The sequence below is a fragment of the Scleropages formosus genome, chromosome 7 (assembly GCF_900964775.1).
Source record: "Scleropages formosus chromosome 7, fSclFor1.1, whole genome shotgun sequence".
Taxonomy (NCBI): Eukaryota; Metazoa; Chordata; class Actinopteri; order Osteoglossiformes; family Osteoglossidae; genus Scleropages; species Scleropages formosus.
In genome coordinates, this window is record NC_041812.1 from 2,264,116 (window position 1) to 2,289,658 (window position 25,543).

Here is a 25,543-nt window from a genome sequence, read left to right on the forward strand (position 1 = left end):
CGAATGGATATTGACCCAGATTCACTCGGTGCTTTGTTGTTGTCTGGAACGCCCAATTAGGAAACGCTGTGTGTGGAAAACAACTTTTCCGAGATGCGTTAGTTTGCTGACCGTCCGCACGCTGCCGCTGGAACGAAGACGTGTCATTTCAAGTGAACTTGGACGTGTCGCCGTAAAGGTGACTCGAGGAGAGCCTTCGCTTGCCACCTCTTTGGCTTTAAACATGTTGGTATTCAAGTTCTCATCGACTCAAGAAACTCTTCTTCCCAATCAATGAAAACAATTGTGTCCATCTTCTAGTCGTCATGAGGCTTATGGAAGGAGGAGATGTTTTGATCGGTTTATTTCACAGTGTGATGGTCACGTTTTTGCTGCAGAGACTAAGAAGGAAGGAGTCCATTACTGGAAGGTAACTGAAAACTGAAGGGGTGGCGGCTTTAGTCAACAACGTGAATCACTGTCTGTAGGAGAATGAAATCTAAATAGCTTCTGCTTGTGAAAATGACAGAACAGGAAATGCTCCATTTCAAAGCTCGAGACACCCTGCGATCCTGATCTCTGTGAGGAGGGAACAGCTGTACCCGATTCGACTTGTCTCTATGTGCTTATTTAACTGGGCTCCAACCTCATATCTTCTCTCAACCTCCTCTTCTTGAGAAAAAATTAAAAAAGGAAATGACACTACATGCTAGTAAGGACTTCTTCTTTCCGCTTTGGAAGTGAAATGAGAACCACGTTGTCCCCACCGTTAGCAGTGTGTGGAACAAGTGGTGGTTCGTCGTTTATGTCACATTCGCTCACTTTCCTTAACCGCTTGTCAGAGTAATAGTGGAAGGTTCATCGGGGTCATCTCGCAAGCGTAAGGCAACGGGTAGCGTACACCTTGGACAGGATGCTAGTCCATCTCAGGGCAAAAACACACCGTCGTCGATTGATTGATTCATTCACTCATACTCACACAGGGAAATTTATTGACATCAGTTCACCTGACACACATCTTTGGACTGTGGAAGGAAACCAGAGCACTGGGAGGGAAGCTGCGTTCGGACCCGTGTCCAAAGAGCCCAGGCACTGTGAGACGGCTCCTTTACCTGCTGCACCACTGTGCTGCCCTTTGTCATTGAAGTGTGTGTGTGTGTGTGTGTTTGAAATTGCTGCGAAATGGAAACAACATTACAAAATGTATTCATTGTTTTTATGTAGGTTTGAATAGATGTGGTTTAGTCATGATCTTTCTCTTCTCCTTTTGCAGTGAGTACTCCCCATTTCCTTCATATCAAAGGTGTGGAGGTCAATGCAGAACAAACTGCTACTTTCCAGTGCACCGTCAACGGACGATTTCAGGACAGCTACAACCTCTGGTTACAGGTGACCAAAATCTCTTCGGTATCTTCTGATAAATGGGTTCCAAATGTTGCAATTTTGCTGTGTTTTTGAATGGCCCGCATGGCACAACTATAGCTGCCTGTGTTCTGGATTTTGTTAGTGTGTCATCCTTAAAGCCCTTCACACTGGCCTTGTAGAGGCGGGGATGCTGGCCGGCGCAGCCTGAGCATCTGCTTCTGAGCAGTGTCAGCTTTGTGATCATCAGCATGGAGTTGGGTCCCGTCAGAGGTGGTTCGTCACATTAACGAACATGTCCTCATTAACAGCCGAGATGAAATGCAAACATTAAATGAAATCCCCAGATAAGTGTAATAAAAGACTCTTTCAGAAGAAGAAATGTCCCCCATCTGCCAGTGGTGTGGGGTGACAGCTGTGGGAAGTCCAGAGTGCGTGTGTGTGCGCATGTGTGTGTGCGCGTGTGTGTGTGCGTGTGTGTGCGCGTGTGTGTGCGCGTGTGACACACTAAAATAAACAGGTCTTACCTATGTGCTCTTGGTATGTTTTTTTATGCTCAGTATACTATGTCGAACTCGCACAGTAAAACACCCACACTTGTAAACAGACACCCACCCACATACAGTAGATGCATATTTAAGATTTGAGTTCAGCTGTAATCTTCAAAAAAGTATTCCTTGGAGTTCATGTTTTTTCAGGTTTCTGGTTTGCTGTTATTGATTTATTTTAATTTTTAAAGTTATTTTCACTGACCTCTCGACTGTGGTCTAAGAGTGTTGCTCTGGTGATGGATTGATGCCTCGTAGCATTTTCCCTGACAGCTGTAAACATTTTTGTGTTTGTTGAAGTTAACGAACCTTTCGCCATTTGTAGCCCGTGTGTTTGTGTATGTGTTTGTGTGAGTGGGGGGGGGGACTTTTTGAAATTTTGGGTCAGGAGGTTCGAGGATAAGAAAGCTCTTCCTGCAGCTGAGGCTCTCCTGCTGTGGCCTAAACTGTGTTTTATCTTGTAAAACAGGGAATCGGGGGTCGGGAGGCACCGATGAAATCAACCAAGCCTTGGAACAACCGGCGCTTCATAGGCATTTTCGATGTGGAGAACACCACCAAGGGCGACTCAGGACGCTACCGCTGCATTGTCCATTCAGGCAAAGGGGTCGGTGTGTCCAATTACGGCGAACTGACGATAAAACGTAAGTACAGCTGTTTTACACCACTAAGTGCAACACTAGATCCAGTGTCAATAAGTGCTCTTAGCATATATTGGGGAGACAGAAAAACACCCCTGAATGTTGTTGCACTTGAGTCTTCGCAAGAAGTTTAAGAGCGTTGCAGGAAATTGTTGTGCTTTATCTTGCCACCTTTTGTAGGAAAGGCATCTTTTAATGACTGACAACGTGAGTGATGTGCCTAAGAGGGTTTTAAGTGCTCTCCGATATTAGAACCCAACTCTCCTAGTCATTTTGTAAGAATTTATGATGTATGTTCAAACTAAATCTTGTAGGGCTTCACTTTGAAATAGCCCACAGACTCCCGTAATGGCCTTCCATATTTCTGGTGCCCAATTTTCCCTCTGTGCTCCGACTTGAATTTACTGTCCAGTATTTGTATTTCACAGCTCCCTCTGATTGATAGGCTTAATCCTGTCCGGCTCAACGGAGGGCTGTCAATCGCCGAGAAGTAGGCGGGGTGCAGGTCCACCCACAGACATTAACTCCTTGTGTACCCCCGGGGGGGCGCAGAGCTATGCTCAGTCAAGCCTGTGATGACTTTGAAATGGCACCGTCAGATACGTACTATAAGTCATACCAGGACAGTTCCCTCTCTGAGAAGGTGCTCAGTGTCCTTCATCTCCGTGTCAGATTATACATCATAAGTAGACATTAAGAACTCCGTGTGTTTGGAAAGTCAGTAATTGGAAAGTATGGCAGCGACACCTAATTCCCCCTCATTCTGCTAAATTGGGTCTTCTACTTTTTCATTTTATCCGGTTTTTTTTTCCTTCTTTAATGAAAAATTTTCATAGGGGCATTTTTAATCTTCGCTGCTGCGTATGCTAGAGAGTCAGCGTGGGGGCAGTACTGAGGAGCGCCACGTCGTCCGCTGCGCCAAGGTTAGAGTCTCATCGAGGACAGGGTGACGGCAGACCCAGAAGGCCGTGCTGCGTATTCCTGGCTAACAAGGGTGACCTCCACCCTTCCAAGGAATACAGCCCGTATAAATCATTTAAACAGGGCATCACTTTCACTTTTATAACCGCTGGGTGAGATTGGTACAACAGAGAGCTATTACTGCGCATCAGCTTAGAATCTCAATGGCTTCACGGTTGTCATGTAGCGGGCGCACATTAACCCTTCTCTGGCTCTCTCCCATTCGTCCAGTCCGTTGAAAATGCCTAGATGGGAAGGCATTTCCCATGTACCCTGATTTTACAACACTGTCGGAAAATACGCTGTTGCTCCGTTGCGCATTATATCATTCTGCCTCTTCGGAACGTTTCTGATGTTGATTACCGAGGACCATCATCATTAGAGCCTTTTTTTGCCCTCTCTGTGCACTTTGCATGTAAGTCTTTTAAAGAAGCACTATTCTCCGGAGCACAAACAAGCTTTCTCATTGAAAAAACATTTGTGTGCTCACCCCCTCAGCCCCCACCCCCACACACCCGACAGAGCTCAGCAGCACTTTCAAATGATAATGACTCCCAGCCGTGACTTCCTATTTTGCCTGGCTTCCAGTTACCTGAAGTGGGGCGAATGGCTGGCGTTGCCGTGTCGCTGGTAATGAGAAAATCCACAGAAAATCAAAGGAGAGCCATCAGACTCATCATTTCCCTTCTTAAGTGTGGAGCAGATCAATTCGCCACATGGCAGGCCAATTAGGAGACAGGGAAAAATAATGAGAACCTTTTGGGTCTTAACAAGGGGACATGCAGGATATCAGAGATGGGTAACAACCTAACTAAATATAACTGGAGTGTGGGTGGACGATGCGGTGCCCCACGGGCTTGGTGACTGGCAGGTGCAACAGACAAGCCAGGCGGGGTTGCAGCTGCTTGCCGAGTGCCCGGCTGCTGGGTCAGCACCATGGTAACAGCTGCAGGGTGACCCCATGCGTAGCGCTCGCACCCGCTGTGTCGCCACTGATGCCTTTCCCAGCACAAGCAGCCACGTGCTCCGTATCTGCGCTGACGTCTGTGCATCCAGTGCTCATGGAGATGGTGTAAATATCGGTTGGGAAATGTATATTTTCATATTTATGTAGCTGATGCCATTCTCCAAAGCCATTTACAATGTTAAGCCACTTGCAGTTATTTCCGCCTTTATACAGCATGGTTACTGGAGCATTTCAGGGTTAGTACTCCTCTCAACGGTACTACAGTTGGAGGGGGGATTCGAACCTGCAATCTTTGGCTCCAAATGCAACAGCGTTCACCGCTACGCAACCAGCTGCCTCCAAGAAATGTGTAAATACATGTATCTGAAAACATTTACTCTTCCCATTTATGCACCGTTAGCCATCAGGTTATCACTAAAACCATCCTTTCCCTGACATGCGTGTTGTTTGAATTGTTTTCAGTTAATCTTCTGATTTATCTCTCTCTCAACTGGGCAGGTAGATGTAATTAGTTTGAAAAAGGTCTTGGTGAAATAGCTTCTCTTTTTCATCATTTCCTTCCAAAATGTGCACCACTATTGTCACTTTAAAACGATAAATAGTCCTTGCTTTTCTGTCACATCACTTGTGGAAGTATGCTTATCGGTACCGTTAATAACCGACGGAAGCGAAGAGGACTGGAGCTGCGCTGTCCTTTCGGAGAAAGGTGACGAGGGTCCGAAATAGCCAGCGGTGAACTGGACCGAACGTATGTCGGTGTTCAAGAAACAGGTCATGGATCGCTCGCCCCCAAAGGGCGCTCGGGAGCGGCTGTCTCGTTCCCCACAACAAAGTGACAGATGATTGGTCACCGAGGAATGACATACTGCCAAGCGAGCCCGCTGGCTCATTACTCTCTCTGATAAAGCATCACAAGCATCTTTCTCGATTGTCATCTCGCCTCGGCCGGCTTGTCACTTTGTCCCAAGTTAATCCGGCGACTTGTGTCAAACCCCTTAGCAATTATTTTGACAAAGAAATCTTCCTGCGCCATTTTTGCGGCAGGTGTCCGAGACGGGCGCTCTGCAAAGTGCCGTCTGGAACGGGGGAGTCGCACGAGGGCAAGGGGATTTTCACAGTGGCGCATGTGGACGAGTGGCCCGGTTTGGCCCGGTCGACGCTCTTCTGGAGCCTTATTCGAAACGCCGACAGAGGGGGTGTGTCTGGAACCGAGGTGAGATTAGACGGTTCAAGGGAGGCCGAGTTTGATTCGCAGGCCGGAAGACCTGGATTAGCTGGAGTTCGGGGGCTGGAGGCCGAGGTCGCGGCGGGGACGGCCATCTGTGGATTCCGTGACCTTCTCGCGGAGAGCAGCCGCCTTGGAGACAGCCGCCGTCTCGCGCGCAGCTCTATTTGTTTTCGACGCGGCCTCTTTGTAAACATGGCGACAGCTAATAGCATTATTTTGTCATGTGTGCTTTTAGTGTAATTCGGCTCCTTCATCTGCGGGAGTAATAAGGTTTGCTAAACAATTTATGTACGACTCCAAAAAAGATTAACGTTTCCCATTCATGCCATAATGAAAGTATGGATTGTGAGTTCTGGTGACAGTCGCACTGAAATTCCTGTTGGGAGACTTTTCAGAGAGGCTTTGAGATTCTGTCAATTGATTTAAAGAAAAAAATCTTGTTCTTCCTTTGTTGCACAGGTCAATAGCATTTCCTTTTTTTGTGGCAAGTGAATTCCCGCTTTCCAGATCTTTCTGTGCCCCTCCATTACCGTTGGTCTTGTCCAGTTGGTGTCATTGCGTGGATAAGAAGTCAAAGGGCCCGTCTTAATCCGCCGTTAATGAAAAAGTACTATTGAAACGCGGTGGAGCGCTGAGCTGGCGAACCTCGAGATTCTCATCCTCCGACAGACAGACAGCCGCAGAGCAGCCGAGCGCAGGACGGTGCGGAAAACTTCTAGAAGCGAGATGGTGCGAGAACACGGAGCTGTCCGTCACACACCTCAGTCTCAAGCCAAGCGGATGATACCCCTCGAAGACCGCAGCCCGCCGTTTACAAGGCAGAGAGAGGCGTAAAACAAACAAAAAGGATCATTTATATGCACAACAAGGGGGAGTGAAACGTGAAATATCATTTACATAACAGAGGGAATGTATTTTTATTTGCACGACTCCACCTAATTGATTTTCAGCTCTAATGGGTCATTATCAAACAGTTTTGTACGGAGACAAAGAGCCCCGTGTAACGCTTCCCTCTAAATGGGTCACAGGAGAAACGCCGCAAGACCTTAGGGTTAGGAGTAATGAATTCGGCGGCATTTCAAACTGATGTAGGTCAGGAAATTAATTGGTTTAGCTAGTCACCTCTAACGTATGTCTCTTCCGTAACGTGACCTTACACTTGAGACGGGGCCCCTCCTCATAGCTGTGTGTAGAGCTGGTGCAGAGTTGCTTAATTGCAGCATGTACTGTTTACTCTCTTACTATCTAAGTAACTATCGTGTTAAATATTAGAGTGTTGTCGGAAGCCGGGACGGATTTAAATAATCTACGAGCTGTCTGAGGAGCGTGTTCTGGTTCAGTAAGTAGAAACTGATATCAAACACGTATTAATTGCTTTGTTTATCAGTTATGCATCATCAACAATGTTGACTTCCTTATTTGCAGTAAACAAAAGAGCTACTGAAATTAATTCTCTCTTCGCACTGCGATGCACATGTGCCTCCGAAATGTTTCCACTGGAAATGTTGCCTCCGTTTTCCCGGCTCTCAGCACCGTTTCCTCTCCTTGCATTCCTCAGAACCTCCTGTGCCGATCGCTCCGCCGCAGCTCACTGCAGTGGGGGCCACGTACCTGTGGATCCAGCTCAACGCCAATTCCATCAACGGGGATGGCCCCATTATCGAGAGGGAGGTGGAGTACCGCACCTTGTCCGGCAGCATGTATGACATGCAGCCGGTGGACAAGACGACGCACAAGATCGGCCACCTGGATCCTGACACGGAGTACGAGATCAGTGTCCTGCTCACCAGGCCCCTGGAAGGTGGAACCGGGGCCCCGGGCCCCCCCCTCCGAGCCAGAACCAAATGTGCCGGTGAGCGAAGGGGTGGGGGACTCTCGCAGTTGGACTGATTGGCGGTTTTCGTCTCACAACCCGCCTGCTTCTCCTCCTCATCGTTTTGCACAGCAGGCCAAGCCGACGGCGTTTGTAATTGATCACAGGGGACATACTGCACAGCGCATGAGACTGTGCCGTCTCAGCTGATCAACAGCCACGCTCAGTGCACGCTACACGGCCCTGAAAAAATAACCCAGATGGGCTGCATGTAACGCAAACTCTGCGGTATGAGCCTATGTCACGTCACCCTTCGGATGAATGAGTAACGGTTCTCTTTATGGTACCAGATTGGCAGTAAGTCACAAATTAGGCCGGTAGTCGCGCTGCTCTGTCACTGCTCTGCATGCAACCTTGAGAATAATTTAGGAACAGTATTGCATGACGAAAACCTTTAAAATTTCATTATCGGTACTCATGAAATCAGCGTTGGCGGATGGCCTTGAAAGTGAAGATTTTTTTGTGTACACATTTTTTTGTTTGCGTTTCAGTTTCATTATTCAAGGTTAGTTATGTTTCCAATTTAAAAATAAAAAAAATAAATTCAAGCAAGGCTAACCGTGAAAAACCGAACGGCCTGGCTGGCCGGGTGGATCTCGGATCCCCCCGCCCACCTCGGAGGTGAGGGACACGGACACTGGCATAGGCTGCATAAATGGAATCAATTTTCTCTTGACACTGGTAAACGGATGTGTCCGGCGGGGAGTGAGAGACACTGCCGTTGTTAGAAGAGCGCTCCAGTTCCAGGCACACAGAGGGCAAACTCCTGGCCCCCCGGGCTCTAGACAAATGGCACGCAATTATCATAGTAATTAAACAGGTGGACTACTCTTCTTTTAAATGACTGCGGTTATTAGTCCTGACCGGCACCGCGGAGGACGGGAACATTTTCCTCGAGCTCTGGCTAATTGCTTTAGCGTTTGCCGGCCTGCGTGGTCCAACTCTCCGAGCAAGTCATTAGCAGGTGACATTGCATGCAACTGACTGGAAGTTGGTGCCCACTTTGATGCGAGTTGAATCTCAAATTGCATTTACTGTGTCCTTCTCACTGCTCTCCCGAAGGTTTTGTTTGCTCGTTTAAAGCTACAAGTTTCCGAAAGGGTGGCAGCTCTGAGCTCGACCCCGGTGCTTTGTCCTGGCGTTCTTGGACGTGTGCGCAGGCGGCGATGTGACCGTCTCCTCCGTCCCCGTGGAGCCAGTTTGTCGTCGTGGGTGTGGAGGAAACACTGAGTCTAAATGACTTTGCTGTGCCCCTGAAAGGCATTCAGTTGAAGAAGGTAGTTGGGCTGCTGTCAGCCTGGTCCCATCATGTCCTTCCAGCAGCAATGCGTCACGTCAGGCCAGAACGTTCTCTGAACACAGCCCTCAACTTCACTCTTTGGCCCTTGCTGTCTTCTGTTGGTATGCTCAGAGTATCGACTGCTGCATGCTCAAAATGGCTTTCGATAAGATGCCAGATGGAGAATATCGCTCTCTCTCTCTCTCTATGTATGCTGATGAGTGCAGTGCACGCTGGGAACTGTAGTCCCTCGCATTTAACTTTGTAAGTGCCTGCAAGGTCATAGACCTTAGACCTCTCTATAGCCCAGTGAACATGTTAAACTAACATGTTGCTGCCCCCAGTTTTCCTGGGGAAAGTACAGGAAGCTGCCTGGAGCGATTCAGGATTTAAGGGAAAATGTCTTATTGCGTTTGCTAAAGTCCACTCATAGCTCTTAAAATTGACAGATTGTCAAAGCTCTAGTGTAGGTTTACATTTGATTTGTGCACCCGCAGCATTGCTCGGACTCACACGCTGAGCAGGGAGAGGGAGACGACAACCACGCAGGAACCCCCTGATGTTCTGAGACTTTGCTCACCGTGTCTAGTAGACATGTAGTTTACCACATTCCCACTGGATCAAATTGCACCGTAGTAACAAAGCTGCCTGTGACTGTCCCTTGTATGTGTCATTTCATCGTACTTCAGAGATGTTGCACGGGAAAGAGTGTTTTCAGCGTAATGCCCTTAATATTGGCAAAATATATAAACAATTTGTCAGCAAACCCTATTGGCCTCATGACCGGTAAAGAGTCTGTGTTCCGTGTGCCGACTGAATGGGTTCCCGTATGTAAGGTGAGTTGAATTAGAGAACCACTTTGTTTTTTTGTCTGCAAGAGAAAACAGAATAAATTGAATTTAGTCTAGTGCCAGAAGGTTATTGAAGTATTACAAAAAATCTGTTTATCCTATTGAGTTTGAAGTAGTACAGCTTATTGTGTGCTTCTCAAGGACGCACCTCAAAAAAACGGGAGAGGGGAAAAAAAACAGTTGTGAAAGCGCTTTGTCGTTTATGTATGTGTTTTTAAATCCTTTTTGCTTCTCGTCCCGTCCCCAGACGCCGAGGGTGGCAGACTTTCACAACAGCTGCGCCGGGGACCATTTTTCAGTGGCGGAATAAACACGGCGCAAAAAAAAAAAAAAAAAAAAAAGCTCGCGACACAAAAGAGACGCTCCGAAAACGAGAGATTGTTTGGCACCTACCGATTCCACGGCAGCCTGTTTCACCAGCACCTCAGAAGAAACTTTGGGAAACAGTTTAATAACGTGCTTTATTTGTGGTCTCATTGCAGTTACAAAGGGCTGAGTTTAGACAAATGAAGTTAGCCACATTCTCTCTGATCTAATTATGCTGGAGGAACGGGTGAATATGTCACCGCTGAGTGCGGCCATGTACGCGCACATGGAACAAATCGAATATGAAAAGAGGTTGCGGCACCTCTCATTTATCTTGGCGCAGGGGTTTCGGCTCTAGTTGGAGGGGAATTGGCCTCCTGCTGCTCTTATTTAAACATACACACACCCGCTGTCCATCGCCAGGCATGGATTCCTTCTGCTTGAGCGTCGCTTCATAAACAGGAGGAACCAGGACATAACGGAGGCTTTTCTCAATTAGAGAGCGTGCGTCTTCCTACATGCGCAATGTGTTTCTTCCACTGCGCTCTGCTGAGCACTTTTCACTTCATTTATTCTCTCTGTGAAATGCTTTCTTTGAACCTCGCATTTCCTGACACCCCGTGCCTTGCAGAAGCGCTTCGTACCCAAAGCCTGGGTTCATGACATTGGGGGTGTATTGTTTGCCATTGTATGGTGCACAGGAAATGCCTGTTGTGAGCTACGTCTCAGAGGGAAGAGCGTTTAACCTGAGGAATGTGACGCGGGCCTCAGGAAATCGTGTCCACCAGCAGCGGGACGGGATGAGGTTCGAGAGAGTTCAGGAGAGAGTTCGGTGCCGTCGCGGCCCAGGAAGGATTCAGAAAGCAGGACGTCCTCCGTCTCAGCTTTTGCTGTTCCCCCCTCCGGGTTTCACTGCTCCTCCTCTGCACTCGTGTCCTCCCAGCAGGCAAATTAAATATGATGATCCCACTGGAAATGAAATACTAAATCTCAGATAGGCTCGACTGGAAAGGGAAAATCTCTTGAAAGTCACCTTGAAAAATTGCGTCTTTTGTTACAGAACGGAAACGATGAAACATGGAGGAAAAAGCACGAAGGAAACGACTCACCTTTCAGTTTTTCAGCCAAGCTGTGATTTACGCACGCTTTATCGATAACATTATAGTTATAACTCGTCCCTCCGCAAGCCGGACTGCTTCGTTGGACGTGTTGCGGTGAAACTGGAGATGATTCGTAAATGTCAGACATTTTCACCGCTGCCAACGGCAAGTGCGCCTTTCCAGAGACACGAACCGCCGTAAATGTTAAACATGGCATCCTGCGTCGGGGTTCCTCCGTCGCCGTGGCAATAGAAGTGTGTTGTGCCATCCTGTCACGGGAAATAGCTCCCAGCGCCCTTCCCTGTGACTGCGGAAGGTGCCACAACCCTGTCAATTAAAGAGCTGTTGCCGCGCTTCGCCAGTCAAGAGCCGCCAACGAGCGGAGGGGCAAATGGAGGCGAATCAGGGCGAGAGGTGGAGGGAGGCGGAGGAGACTCCCGCCACCATCCGTCACGTCCCATTTCGGCAGCGGCACACGGCCCTTTTATATGTGACAAAAAGGTGTTTTGATCTCTGCAGTCGAGGCAAAACAGATTGCCTCCGTCTGCTAATGGCAAGGCGCCTCCCTCGTGTCCGTCAGGGACAGCTGGTTCCAGGCGCCGCCCGGGCCACTCGAAGGGCGACACATTTATAAACTGGAGTGGGTGCGGCCCCGCTCGCCCCAATTGATGTCCCACCGCTGACAGACAACAAGCCCGCCCCCTTTCCTGTCAGCACTTCTGTGTGTGTGTGTGTGTGTGGGGGGGGCAGGAATCATAGCCAGCGGCTGTAAGAAATACTTCTTTGACATTCGTACGCAGGCTGCTAAATATAAACAGTGTCCAGGATGAGGTAACCAGGTTGTTCATAAATGAATTATCCGGAAGGGCGTTAACCCTCCCTCGACTTCCTCGGAAAGGGTGCTGTTTTTCAGGCCCGGGGGGAGAAAGGACAAGTCTCCACGCTGCTGTCCATGTGCAGAAAGGTCGCGTTAAGATTTCCAAGGAGACGGCTTGCAGGTTCTTTCTTTGCGCAGCCGTGTCTGTGGACGGTGAATTTTGTTGCCATAGTGGTGACTGGTGTCACAGCACAGCTGGGTTTTTCATTCCACGTTTCTGTGCGATGCTTTTTCGGGAAAATGACGTCCTGCGGGCCCTGCGACTGGAGCAGCAGCCGCCGTAGCTCTGGAACCTCGGCCTGTGTGTGTGTGTGTGTGTGTGTGTGTGTGTGTGTGTGTGTGTGTGTGTGTGTGTCTCGCCCACCGGTTTGCCATATTCAGCATTTCCCACAGTGTAAACAGCTTCTAAAAAGGTCTCAGGGATTACTATAGTGAGGACAGAAACCATTCTGAAGCCTTATTTTTAAAATGTTTATTAGTATTAGTATTTTCTGAAAACATTTCAGTGATTCCAAAGATATGGTGGAACACAACTGGTTTGTTTTTTGTCCGGGTCCAAACCTGTTCCGTTGTACTATAGTTTGCTCTCTTGCGGTGATATGCAATGTTGTGCCTTCATTTTCACGTGTTCTTCACGTTTGCAATTTGCGAAACCCATGTCGTTGTGCAGGGCATACCGAAATTTTCATCTGTTATGTATCGAGATCCAGGTTTTTTATGTTTTCTTTTTTGTTCCATCGCTTGACGCCGCGCTACTGAACGCCATTAATGAACTGTACATCGCTGTTTAGGAGTTTGCAGCTCTATCTGCGCTTGATCTTTGCTCTGTGCAAAACACGCTGGTCACACACTGTAATATCGGGCACTAATAGGAAAGGCTGCTCTCTCCCACGGCGACATCCACTTTAAATGGGTTTTGTAGGCTCTGCGTTTCATTAATCGGACAAAAAAAAAATATTCTTTTTCATCGCACATTTTTCCGTGGTGCACAATCGGAGTATGGATTTTGAGGCAGCTTCAGTTTTTTCAGATTGAAACATAATTTGTATGGTAATTTCTTTCCCTGTATAATCTCATTGGCCTATTGAAAAGGCAATGGAATTTCCTGTCCCTTTTCCAGATATAATCTCCCCTTCGGCCGTCTGTCTCTGTTGCACAATGGCTGTTAGTCCTTGGCAAATGAAAAACTGACAATCCCGTCTTCCCAGCTATGTGGGCAAATGTTATGTCATTATTTATCTTTACAAAATGCACCGGTTTGGCATCAATAGGAAAAAGTTCCAGGGACAAAGATGCATATGATTGGATTCTAGCTGCTGGGAGAGATTTCTCCTGGTCCAGAGCTAGAGTCAGCAATGCAGTGTGTTCACCAAAGGTGAAGCTGACACTTCTCAGAGCTCATCGAACGTGTCCTGCTGTGTGCTTGTTTAGCAGAGCTCTTAATTTTAACATAGTAAAGGTGAACATCTTAACCCCACCACCCATATTCAGTAGACGGGGACTCTGCCAGACTCGAGCAGAGAAGAGCAGTTCACCTGTGTGAGGGATCCCGTTTGCGGCGTACTGTCTCCGGAACAGAGGAACTGTAGCAATCCGTCCGGGCAGCTGCTTTCATGTGTACCGTTTGTACCGTTTATGTGAAAATTTTTGTAGTTTCCACTTGCTGTAACGAAGCATTCGTTCATTGAGATGAGTCAAGGAGGCCATTTTCCACGCCAACTGCACGGTGTACAGCAGAGACTAATTTGAAGATGCACGCACACCGACCGAAACCGCTTGTCCCGAGCAAGGTCACAGGGTCTTCAAATTAGTAGTATACTGTCGTATGGTGGCAAGAGCAGCTGCCTTTGGACCCAAAGGTCCCAGGTTCGAATTTCATCTCTGGCTGTAGTAGCCTTGAGCAAGGCACTTACCCTAAATTGCTCCAGTACCATTGCCCAGCTGTATCAGTGGTAAAAAGCTGTAGGTAGAAAGCTCTCCATTTCCCCCATTTCCAAATACATACTGTATATGTATGTCTGTAAAACGAATTCATTATTGTTTTAATGTTTGTCAACACATCCTTCCGGCAGAATTTCACCAACAGTTCAAATGGTGAAGAGGCAAAGTAAACACGAAAAATAGAGAATGAAGCCTTTTATAGCTAAATATTTTTATTCTGCATTGTCTGGGAGGAAAACCCACCACAGTTTATCTTACTTCATATTTTTCCCTAATGGTAATATTTGGATATAATCAGGCCAGCTTCTGTGTGTTTTTGAGAGCGTTAAATGTTTCTTTATGCCCTTCTGTCTCTAGTAGAAGTTCAAAGTCAAAAAGTCAAAGTGGTTTTATTGTCATTTCAGCCATATACACCTGGTACAGTATAGAGTGAAACGAAACGACATTCCTCCAGGACACTATAACTGCATGTGTAGAGTGGATCTTTGCAGCAGTCTCACTTCATTACCCCCCACAATGTAAACGATATGAGCCTGCGTCCACGGCAGAGTAGCAGAGTGCGTAACTGTGCGTGGAAACGGCGTGCGGAAGAGGACGCGGCGAGGGAAGGGTCGTCCAAAGACTCGCACGGATCCCGAGCCCCCGCAGCTGACCTGCCACAAGGTTTCTTCATCCCCGGCTCTCGCTTTCACATATCGTGGCATTAATCGCGAAATTGCATGGTGGACGCCTCAAGGTTTTCTCCAGGGAAAAACTGTAATAAACCAACAGTTCTGACTGACCGAACGGCTTCCCTGACATTGGGCAAAAATAATGTCCAGGAGGCTTTTGTCTGATATTTATCACCCGTCGGTAATATGGTGTCAGCCTAAGCCCTGGATCGAGGAGGGAAAAAAGTGTCTTGAATTAGAGCCCGGCATCTTTACTCGTCGTCTGTTGTGAAGGGGAGCACTCGGGAAAGTAATCGACTTTTGATTGTCAGTTATAAAAAGCTATCATTATTGGCCGCTTCCGTGAGATATGAAAAGAATTCGATAAGCACAGAAACCCCGTTATTACCCAGATGGCTTTCTGGATATTGCAGGAAGACTTTCTCTGGAGTCTTAAAAACAATAAATTGGGTTTGATAACGGCCCGCGTTGCGCCGTCCCTCCTCCGGCTGCCACCAGACTTGAGTGAATTACACGCCACTAACGGCATGAGTGACGGGGGTGTCGAGCTCGCCGGCCGGATCTCTGCGTGCATCTCGGACAGCTGGAACACAATTTCCTTTGACGTGGGCTTGCTCTGCGGAGACGTTCGGCCTCGCGGTCAACACGGAGCGCCGCGGAGGGGCCCAACGCTTAGGAAACGAGGCGCAACGTCGGGAGCCGTTCATAACCAGAGCTTGCGTGGCTCAGATCAAATGGCCCTTTGTGTCACGGGTTTGATGGCAGGTTGAAAAACAAGCTTTTTGCTCTGATGATACGGCAGCCGACACACGCACGCCAACGCGGCACGCGGCGTTCTCGCCGGGGAAGAGATGTTTTCGTGCTCGTCGCGACAGGAGACGTCGCCCGTTGCTACCGGCCGCACGTGGGCTCAAAGGGAGTTTAAAACGAGAGGGCCGTCGTCACCGTCGGCTCGTTTGGAGGAACCGTGATGGGAAAGGAGCAGCTGATCCGCTTGCGCTTGTCTGCGACCCCCACCCCACCCCGCCCCATGTCGCCTGGTAAAGTGTGTCTATTGCAGACATGGCTAATTTGTTCCCCTTCAACCGCAACTAATACCATTATTCTCCTGCCCTGGGGCTGAGTGCATCAATTGAAGTCCCCTCTGGACTGCCACCGAGATCGGCTTTTTAACATTTCTCAGGTGAAGAGGCCCAAGGTTGTAACATCTTGACTTGTTATATATTGAATCAGTTATTAAATGTAACAACAGTGCTCGTGCCTTTTTTCGCCGAATTTTGCATCGTGGATAATCTTGTTATCTAATTGCATTATAAAGGTTAGACATGCAGCCTGTTTGAATTAACAGAAGCCGATAATGTGCTAATAACTGGGAAACATTATTTAAATGTCAAGCAGTAATGATAAAACCTGTTAATAGTTCTATCTAAATGTCAAATTAAAATTATTTAATTACATTGGCAGCAGTGTGGAAGGTGATAATGTGCCACTGTGTGGAATTCCAGTTCTGCTTTCTTTTCTTTTCGCCTGCTATGAGAAAATAGCCAAGGGTCCGATTTTCTCGTGTATAAAAAGACATAAAGCTGTCTCTTTTAGCGGAGACGTATGTAGCTGACGGGGGGCGTGGTGGCGCGGCGGTTAGGCTCCGGCTCCCCGCGACCCCGTATGGGACGAGCGGTTCAGATGGGGCGTGCGTGCGTGCGTGCGTGCGTGCGTGCATATGTAGCTGTCTGTGTCCTGTGTCTCCCTTTCGCTGCCTGTCTGTGCGCGGTGTCCTGTCTAGCTTCTCAACCTCCTCCATCACACCTTTCCAGCTGATACAGAATGATGCTCTGCAAGTTCCTGTTTATCTTCCCTCCTTGTCTCTTTCCACTCGATTTCTGTAGTTTTCCATATCAAGTAGTCTGGTTACGGCCTACAAGACCAGCAATGGATCTGGTCCTTGGTATCCACGAGATCTGGTTCCTTGTTTAAATGGTCACATCAGACAATCTGGCTGTACTTTTAGAAGAACCTCTTTGCATCTCTGTCTCTGTTAGTACATTACATTTACATTTATTTATTTATCGGACACTTTTCTCCAAAGCGACTTCCAATGAACTCTGTGTAGTGTAATCAGCCCACACACCTTTTCACCGCGGTGATTTACCCTGCTAGATACACTACTTACAATGGGTCACTCATCCATACATTAGTAGGACACCGTTAATGAAATGCAGAGTTGTACTTCACTTTGGATGAAAACATCTGCTAAATGAATAAATATAATGTATTGACACCCTTTAGTCAAAGTAATTGCAGTTAAGTGCTTCCTAGAGCCATTGTTGAGCTTTATACACCTCTGTACTGGCCGTTTGGCAAACTGCAAGCTTTCCAAGCTCCCAGTTCTTCCTATTAGCCTTGCTGAGATGGTACATGCTTAAGGTGCATGAATTTCTGCTAGAATGAAAGTAAATACAGTACCCCTCCTGCGACCAGAATTACTATCGATGATGATACTAATGATTGGGGTGAAGCTGTCTCTGTGGAGGTGAGGTTTGGCTCAGAGGAGAAGCTCATGTTGTGACTTGAACCAAGGGGAGTGTGAAGCAGTTGTACCGCCGTTAATAAGCAGTCATACCACGCTTGAATAGTAACTTACAAGCATGGGGTGTCAGCACAGCCCCTGCCCTCCTCTTCAGGGCAGTTGGAAATGAAAAGGGGAGTCTTGCTTTTGCTCCAGGATTTATTGCACCTTTCAGCCGCTTACTGCGAAAAGTTTCACATTTTGTGTGTGTGTGTGTGTGTGTGTGTGTGTGTGTGTGTGTGTGGGGGGGGTTTTTTTTCTTTTGTCCTTCCTTCAGTCAGCTTGGATTTCAGTCGTCAGTCAAAGAGCCCCAGTGAATCGCAGTGAGTCGTTGGGTTCCTGGCCTTAGTGGTTTGTTGAGCGCCTTGGAATCCAAGCTGCATTTCAGCCCTTCCCTCATAGAGCGCCGGTCCTCCTCTTTTCCAAACTGGACCTCTTCAGCGCTCGTGCTCTTCGTTCCCAGGCTACAATTGAATCCACAGCAAACTGTTTGTGTTCACGCTTCCTAAGTGAATTACAACAGCCTTACTTATGTATCCGGTATGACTTTAGCCTCATTAGGATTCTGTTCTCTTTCACACGGGTTCTAGGATGCATGTCGACTGTCTAAATAGGAACAGCCCATCCTGCTAGCTCTTATAATTTTCCTAAAGGGAAGAAATATAACATTCTGGCATAAATCTGTTTACCCTGATGCATCAAACCAGCAGCTGACACCGAGGTGCCCCAAAACTTAATCCCTTCCGTCCCACACAGTTTAAAGCATGACATTTTCCTGATCGCTGCAGAAATGGGACGTTCTCCCAGCTTCTCCTGCACGTCTGCTATAAATTCACACTTTGGTGCGTTTGTCACTTAGAGTGCATCCGGTCTAATTTGATTTCTTTGCCCGGCCAGCCTGTGATTCTCTGTGCCTCTGCTGCAGCTGTTGCTTACTGAGTGCAGCCAACAGATAGTTCCGCAAATAGAGGGTTTTAAACTTCCATTTTCTGGTGGTGCTCATGAAAGGTAGCGAGGAAAGGAAGGACGACGCTTGACTGACGAGGTTTTTTTTTTTTTTTTTTTTAAATTTAAAAAAAAAAAAAAAAAATCCCCTACCTTCTTTGTTTTTTTTTGCTTTTTGCTTTTCCTTGTCCTCCATTTTCCAGGAGTTGTCTGAAGAGTATACATTAATAGCACTTGTCGTTGTGAAGATTACAGCCACCTCACTTACATAGAGCGCCATCCATTTGCTCACACATGTCCTTGATCTGTTTGTCTTCTTCTGCAAGCCTTCTCATTTGCGCTTAGTTCATGTGCTGTAAGTTTTATAACCAGCCACTGAGAGAGCTGTGATTTTATTAATACACACCTTGATAGCGGCCCGTGCTGACAAAGAGCAGTGAAACAAACAAACAAAAGTGGGGTGTTGTCTGCGCAGATTCCCGTTGCTATGAACTCGTCATGCGCTCTCAGGTAAGGATGCAAATAAATTATCTGGCTGATGCGATTGATATGAAACGTGTACCTGTGTAATTTATCTTGAATCTCTCCCCCTTCCCTCCGTTTATCTGTCTTTGATGACTGGCGACATGGCGACAGAGCTCGCTTCCTTATCTCGCTCAACCCAACCTGTCCTTGGTTGTTTGTTTTTAGGCCAACACTGTTCACTCTCTTATCTGGCGTAAAGAATTATTTTCCATGCCGTTTAGAGGTGTGTATACCACGTAAATTGGCAGCGATGTGTCAAGTGGAGTTTTGCTTCACGTGGTCATCAGCACCTGGTGTCGTGTTTCCGCGCTTAATTTCCCAACGGGATTTCAAAAACACGGTCGTGATGGCTACAGTCGGAGTGTAAATTATCTGTTTTACTTGTTTTTTGATGAATTATCCTTGGAAATACCCTTTAGCTCTCTGAAAGTTAGGGCCAGTTTCCGGTGCGGAAGTAAAATAAACTCTTTGGCTCCCTGTAAAGGGCCTTAGTGCCTCACACAGAAATTTTATTGGTTTTAATCAGTCCAGCGTTCAACCATAGGTTATGGAGCCCGTTATATAACAGTCCCTCGCAAAACCTTATTTTAAATGAAGTTGTCCTTTAACTACAGCCAATTACTGCCAATTTGCTCTGTCGCTATGCGGTGAAGTTCAATTGAAATTATACATTGAAAGCTATAAAGACTGTGGCAAGGTCAAGTTTTGAACAGTAGAACACAGTAAATCATAGCTGCTTTGGTGCTATAGTGCTAGGATGTCTTCAGGAGACGGGGATAAGCACACTGGTCATTGTAAGGGGAAAGGAAAAAAAAAAAAACAGAAGGAGGAAATCTTGACTTTTATCGCTTTCCTCGCTCAAGTGCATGGTGTCAGGACTGGCCCACTGACTTTTCATTAGCCAGACCAGAAGGCGGTACAAACGTCTCGTCTGACATGGCCAAGCAAAGCTGTTGTCTTCCTGGGGTTGTGATGTATGACGACGGGTGTTGAGAACCTGCAGCAGCAGCTCTTACGCCCTGGCGGTCAGCAGCGTGTAGCTTTTCTTAATGTGGAATCTACCGGGGGAAGGCGGGACGCGACTCAAAGCAGTACAGCTCAGCAAAACGGGCAGGCTGACATGGCCGCGCTTCCGGAGAAGCGTAAGCTGCGATGACGGACTGCCCCACGGTTTCCGTGCTCTCGAGTGTCGGTTCGCAGCAGGAGATGCTGCGCTTTCCCACCATTCTTGACACCCAGTTCCTGTCCAACGGCCTCATAGCTCTCGCTCTTCTCTCTTGGACTCACATGGCTGTTTTAATCATCGATATTAAAGTGCCACCAAGATGAGATGTGCGCGCTGCCTTTTGAGTTCGCCCCTCTTCAGTCGTTTGTTTTTCGCTGCCGCTCCTCTCTCCCACTGCGGTCTTGTGCTCATTTATTTATTATTTTCCTAATTTCAGTGTTTTACCAAGAGGGAGACTAATATTAACTAATGTCCTGTGCGCAGGTGTGTGAATTTTAGTGTTCCTTGTTTTGATCGTTTTCCAGCATTCGTCTCACACGGCTATCGTTTTAAGCAAATTGGTTTTCTCCAGTTCCCTTTCCACGCAGTTCTGGCGTATGTTTTTCGGCGAGCTTTGATTGAAGGGTACTGTAAATTGAAAGGCGGCGTTGCGTTCTCTTCTTGCAGCCCCACAAAGCACCTGGAGAGACTCGCAATGAGCTGTCGTCTTCAGAAAATGGCAGGCTCTCGTCCTGCAGGAAGCGGACACATTGAGATGAATATTGGACACGGCGCGCGGTTTTTATTGAAGACTTTCTCCACCATTGTACAGGGCTCGCTCTCAATTATCACTTGACTCGGTAAATAATTCACGGGCAGGACCACGTAATCCAACTGTCCTCAACATTCGTCGGATGCCTTCCTGGTGACAGATTGTTGAAGGATGTCTTGGCTCCAAGGATGACTCTCCGAAGTGACTCGCTGTTGCAGAGCCAAGTGTTTATTTGTCAGGACTAATTGTTCATGGATGTGGACCATTGGTGCACAGGGCAGCGGGGGTCTTTGGTTCCGGCAGTATGGTCATGTTTATTTCCGAGTGCTCTGTGGAGTCACTTGGGATTTTGTCTGTCATGTGCTCTGCTCTTCCGTTGTCGAGAATAAAGGTGATCGTCCCTTATCCGGCGGTGGTTCTTGACAGAAGCATCATTTATATTTATATTTATGCTTTTGTCTGACACATTTCCCCAAAGTGACAAGCAATCTGGAGTAAACAAAAATGTGTTCCACAGCAGAGAGCGGGCTTCGATACATACACACCGTTGTTGAAGCGCTGCTTGTTTTTTTCTGTACCACCGCTGTCAAAGCACACGTGTTCCAGTAAACACCTGTGTTGTGAAGGTAACGCTTTCAGGAGGGAAATAGGAGTAACGCACAGCTTGGCACCATCATGCTACGGAGGGGAATCTGTGCCCCAGGGAGTGACCGAAGGGCAACTAATGATGAGCATGTCGGCCCTGTGTCTCCGGGGGATTGAGCTACTCGTCCACGTGGGGTGGGGTATCCCTTCTGCAGGCTCCTACAAGACTCTTAGCACCTGAAGCACTGCAGGTTTCATGGTACAATGCATCATGGCAGAGGGAAAAAAAAAAAAATGAAAAGAAAAATCATGATGCACCTGTGAATAGAAACAGTCAATTTTTCAGCAGGATGCTTTCACTGCCTGTACCACTTATACCGTGAAGCCAAAATATTGTTTTCCTGCAGCAGTAATTCAAATGAAAATTTGTCTGCATTAAAATGTTTTTTTAGTTTGGTTTAATTGAAATATCACTCCAGGACACGTGTTTTGTTACGATGCTATAGAAATAGTTTTTTTCTTTAATTGGTTCTTAGATTGTGGGTATCTCCATTCAGGCCATATTGTCTGAATTTATGAACAGGCTTGGAGCACTTTAAGAGCTCACACAAATCAATGAAAATGTTCAGCAATTTTTCTAGAAGCTTTTTTTTTTTTTTTTTTTTTGCTTATAATTGGTAACTGAATGGAGTTGCTCTGAGTTCTGAACAGTTTAAGGTATAAGTTGGGTTCGGGTTGAGATTTTATCCAGGCAAGCTGTGGATCAGACATGAAATCTCATGCTAGGATTACGTTCTCCGGAGCACGTCTAGTGTTTCTCCTGCAGATGTTTCCTAGTGTGATGGCACTTAGCACATCTCTTCAACTTTCAATAAAGGATTCGCTTGAAAAAAGCGACCACTGTACGGAAGACTCTGAGAGCAGCCAGACGGAAGCAAATCTGTGGGTATTTTTTCCCCCGAACCCAATTACTCTTCGCGTGGTGGTCAACATTGGCTCAACGATGGCTGGGAAATGGGCTAGTGTGACACGGGCTCCGAGAGGAAGGATACGCATCTCGTTTTGGGTTGAGGTTTCCTCATGAGGGATAAGAATTGAAATAAAAAGTGAATATTATTTTGATCTCAGTGTTTCCAGCCAAAAGCGAGCGTGTGTTGTTGCGCTGAAGCGGCGCAGAGACCGTTCTCCTTCTCAGTGTGCTGCGACACTGCTCACGTACACAGTCTGCAGTCTCCTTTCCAACAGTTGATCAAGGTTTATTATTTCCTGCTTTGTTAACAGCGTAAAATGTCCAACAATGGGCTGCTGGGGGGTGGGCGGCAGCACTGTCAGTCTCATTGTAGCAGTGTGAACTGGCAGATGGGAACTAAATTGTGTTTCTAAATATTTTATCATGCAATTGTAATCAAGTCTGTAAGTTTCGTCTGGATCTATGCTTCAGCGTTTCCCTCTTTGCATTTGCCTTGTCGTGTCTGCTGAGCATTTATAAAACATTAAATGAATACGAGAGACAGCAGAAGCTTCCTTCCTCCCTGCGATTAGAATGTTAAACATTCATGGCACCTCTTTCAGACTGCTGGGCTGTGTCATCCAAGGCCTGGGAGATTGAATCAATGCGTGAACGAGCCCCGGCAGTATGTAATAGGTGGTAAAGTGTTAAGTTCCAGAGAAATGGACTGCCAATTGAACCCAGAATGGAAATTGATCCCATTACTGTGTATTCGGGCCGCTGCCATCCCGTGGGAGGGAGAGCCGAGCGGACTGTGGAGGCAAGGCTCCCTTATTAGGGGTGATGTGCAGTCGGTGGGGCAGGGGATGGGGGGGTGATGGGCGCAGTCTGGACATGCAGAGCTTCCAGCAAACACACTGAGCCGTTTCGGGTTGATGGAGGGCTGTTGAGCGCCAGGATGTAGGACTGAGTGGCAGCGTCACCTTAAGGACGCGATACATGTTCTCTCTCCTTGTGCTGTAATATATGTAGAGTTTCTCTTATGCTGTGTAGAGCTTTCCTGTTCAACTCCAACTCCTGCTGGTATTCTGGGTGCCCGGGTTTTATTGTAGTCGCTTTCAACAAAGGTGCCTCTGAAATGAATGATACGAATGATGTTAGTAACCGTGAACCGTACGATCGGTGACCCTTCTAGAAGCATCACTTGTCCTTCTCCGAGGGACACAAACTGATGTAAAGAGGTTCTCGCTAGAGTTCCTCAAGTTGAAATGCGTGATGTGGGTGCTCGCGCACACCTACACACACGGAGGTGCGTAGCCCTTTTGGGAAGATCACTTACCTCGTGTTCCTGTGTTCCCTTTCAGAGCCAATGCACGGTCCCAAGCGCCTTGAGGTGGTAGACATCAAGTCCAAGCAGGTGACCGTGCGCTGGGAGCCATTTGGCTACAATGTGACGCGCTGCCACAGCTACAACCTGACCGTGCAGTACCGATACCGGGCCGGTGGCGAGGAGCAGACTCGCGAGGAGGTGTGTTACGACGTCATGAGCCCGGCTCCTCAGCACACCATCCGCAACCTGTCGCCCTATACGAACCTCAGCGTGCGCCTGGTACTGCGCAACCAGGAAGGTGTCAAGGAGAGCCAGGAGCTGGAAGTGCAGACGGATGAGGATGGTGAGTGTCGCGCTCGTCGTGGGAAACGTCCTGACTTCTGCAACTGGCCGTGGTCGGTCCACTTCTTTGGAATTGTTGCCAAATCAAAGCAATGTGTGTTTCTCAGTCGTGCATTTTAACAAGTCAAGCTTCTTGTTTCTGTGTGGAGTCAGATCTCTTTTAGGCCGATGTTTTTTGTGTTTCTCTCAAAAATGAACTGAGAAATCCTGAAATGTGTTACTTTATTTTTCCCAAAACTTTAAAAAAAAAAAGAAAGAAAGAAATTAAAGCTGACAAAGTGTTGCGTGTGTATTTCTGCAAGCGGATGTTAGAGAAGGCTGCCGCTCAGCCCTGCTCAGGTGGGAGTGGACGTGTGCTCGGCGTCCCGGGGGCTGCAAGGGAGGCGTGGGCCGTAGCTCAGCTCCATTGCTTCACGTATTCTCTTTGAGCAGTCTGCACTCGCCGTCTCCTTTCCAGAATAAAAGCAATCTGAGTCGGGGTGAGGAGGTCACATTTATGGTCAACCACTAAGTTCATGTAAACAGTGAAAAACCTGATATTTCCCCCGAGATCACAGCTCAGCGCCTTCCACATCCATTCCTCTTACTTTTGATTTATTTTTAATTTTTACACTTCATGTATTATTTATTTTGCAGCAGCTCATCGTGTTCATACCTTATCGCTCAACAGCGCGTCGTCTTCGTTGCGTTCTTGCCGGTTACTTCGCAATATGCTAATAGGTTTATTTACAGCTGCGCACGGCACTCTTTCTTTTCTGGGATGCTGTAAAGGCAGGAAATGCTCTGATGTTTCTCTCCCCCTATCAGTGCCTGGAGCAGTGCCTCTGGAGTCCATCCAGGGAAGCACCTACGAGGAGAAGATCGGCCTTCGGTGGCGTGAGCCGGCACAGACGTACGGCATCATCACACAGTATGAGGTGAGGCTGCGACCCTGACGTCCTTCGTGCGTGTCGACGCAAAGCCCCATCCTGTCCGTCACTCATCGAGGGTAGATGCCCATAAATGGCAGCAAAGCAGCATAAACAGTGGATATAACAGCAGTGATAGACTGCGGAGGTGTTCGTACAGGACAGTCGAAATTTTCAGGAACCGACACACACACACACACACACACACACACACACACACACACACACACACTCGCCCACACAGATACGCACTGCTTCGTATATTACTTCATTGTATTTGTGCTTACAGCTCAAAGGGGTTAGGAGACTTTTCGTAGCCTGCAGTGATTTGGCTCCGGTCCCTCCTTTTTTTGTTGTTTTGCTTTTGCTTTAAGGTTTCTTGCTGCGTCCTTATCTGTGTTTCTATTGTCTCCTCGCCGTTCAGGCTTTGACTATGCGAAGCATTTATTGCGTAATGGAGTTTGCCACATGAAAGATAGGGAATGAATGGGACAGGAATGCAGGAACGCTGACCCCGCTTGCACCCTGAGTGCCGGAGAGCGTAAACAGGAGACGGCGGCGAACACGCAGCGAGTGAATGAGCCGACTGCAGCGTAACAGTCTTTCCCATCTTCTTTGTGGCATTTGTGAGGAACACAGTCGAACGAGTCCCCAGGCGTTTTGACTGCACCGAGAGAGCGTTCCGCCTCTGCTTCGGCGCGCCGCCGGTGTTCTCGTTTCCGAACAACAACTTCCAACAAGCCTCCTTTTTGTTTGCGTGTTTCACAACGATCCTCGGTCATGTGCGCTTCCCGAAAACTTGGCGCGGGCGGCGGCGTTTGCCTTTGCACGGAGGCACGGCTCACGTGCCATTCCGTGGTGTTGGACGCGGGCGGCGCGGCGCTGTAGAGCGTTCTTAGAAAGGCGCTCGTGTCGTGGGGAACGGCGGCGCGCCGGAGCCGGAACCCACCTTTCTGTCAGGGCACCGCGGCGCTATGGGACCCGTAACTTGGTTGTAAGCCAGTTCTTTGATTTTGTAAAATCAAAGCGTTCGAACCGAGCAACTTCTGACAG

At 47.7% G+C, this 25,543-nt stretch overlaps 1 protein-coding gene across 7 annotated transcripts in view; it reads left to right on the forward strand.

The window, feature by feature from the left end:
- The window catches only part of LOC108928010 (receptor-type tyrosine-protein phosphatase mu), a 154,451-nt gene that overhangs the window by 62,861 nt on the left and 66,047 nt on the right, over positions 1-25,543 (forward strand). For all 7 annotated transcript variants that reach the window (XM_018741734.2, XM_018741737.2, XM_018741735.2 and 4 more), the window contains exons 5-9: positions 1,253-1,368; positions 2,359-2,533; positions 7,244-7,537; positions 23,275-23,583; positions 24,390-24,499. In XM_018741734.2, the coding sequence (XP_018597250.1) occupies positions 1,253-1,368; positions 2,359-2,533; positions 7,244-7,537; positions 23,275-23,583; positions 24,390-24,499 (1,004 nt within the window). The remainder of the gene's footprint in view (positions 1-1,252; positions 1,369-2,358; positions 2,534-7,243; positions 7,538-23,274; positions 23,584-24,389; positions 24,500-25,543) is intronic.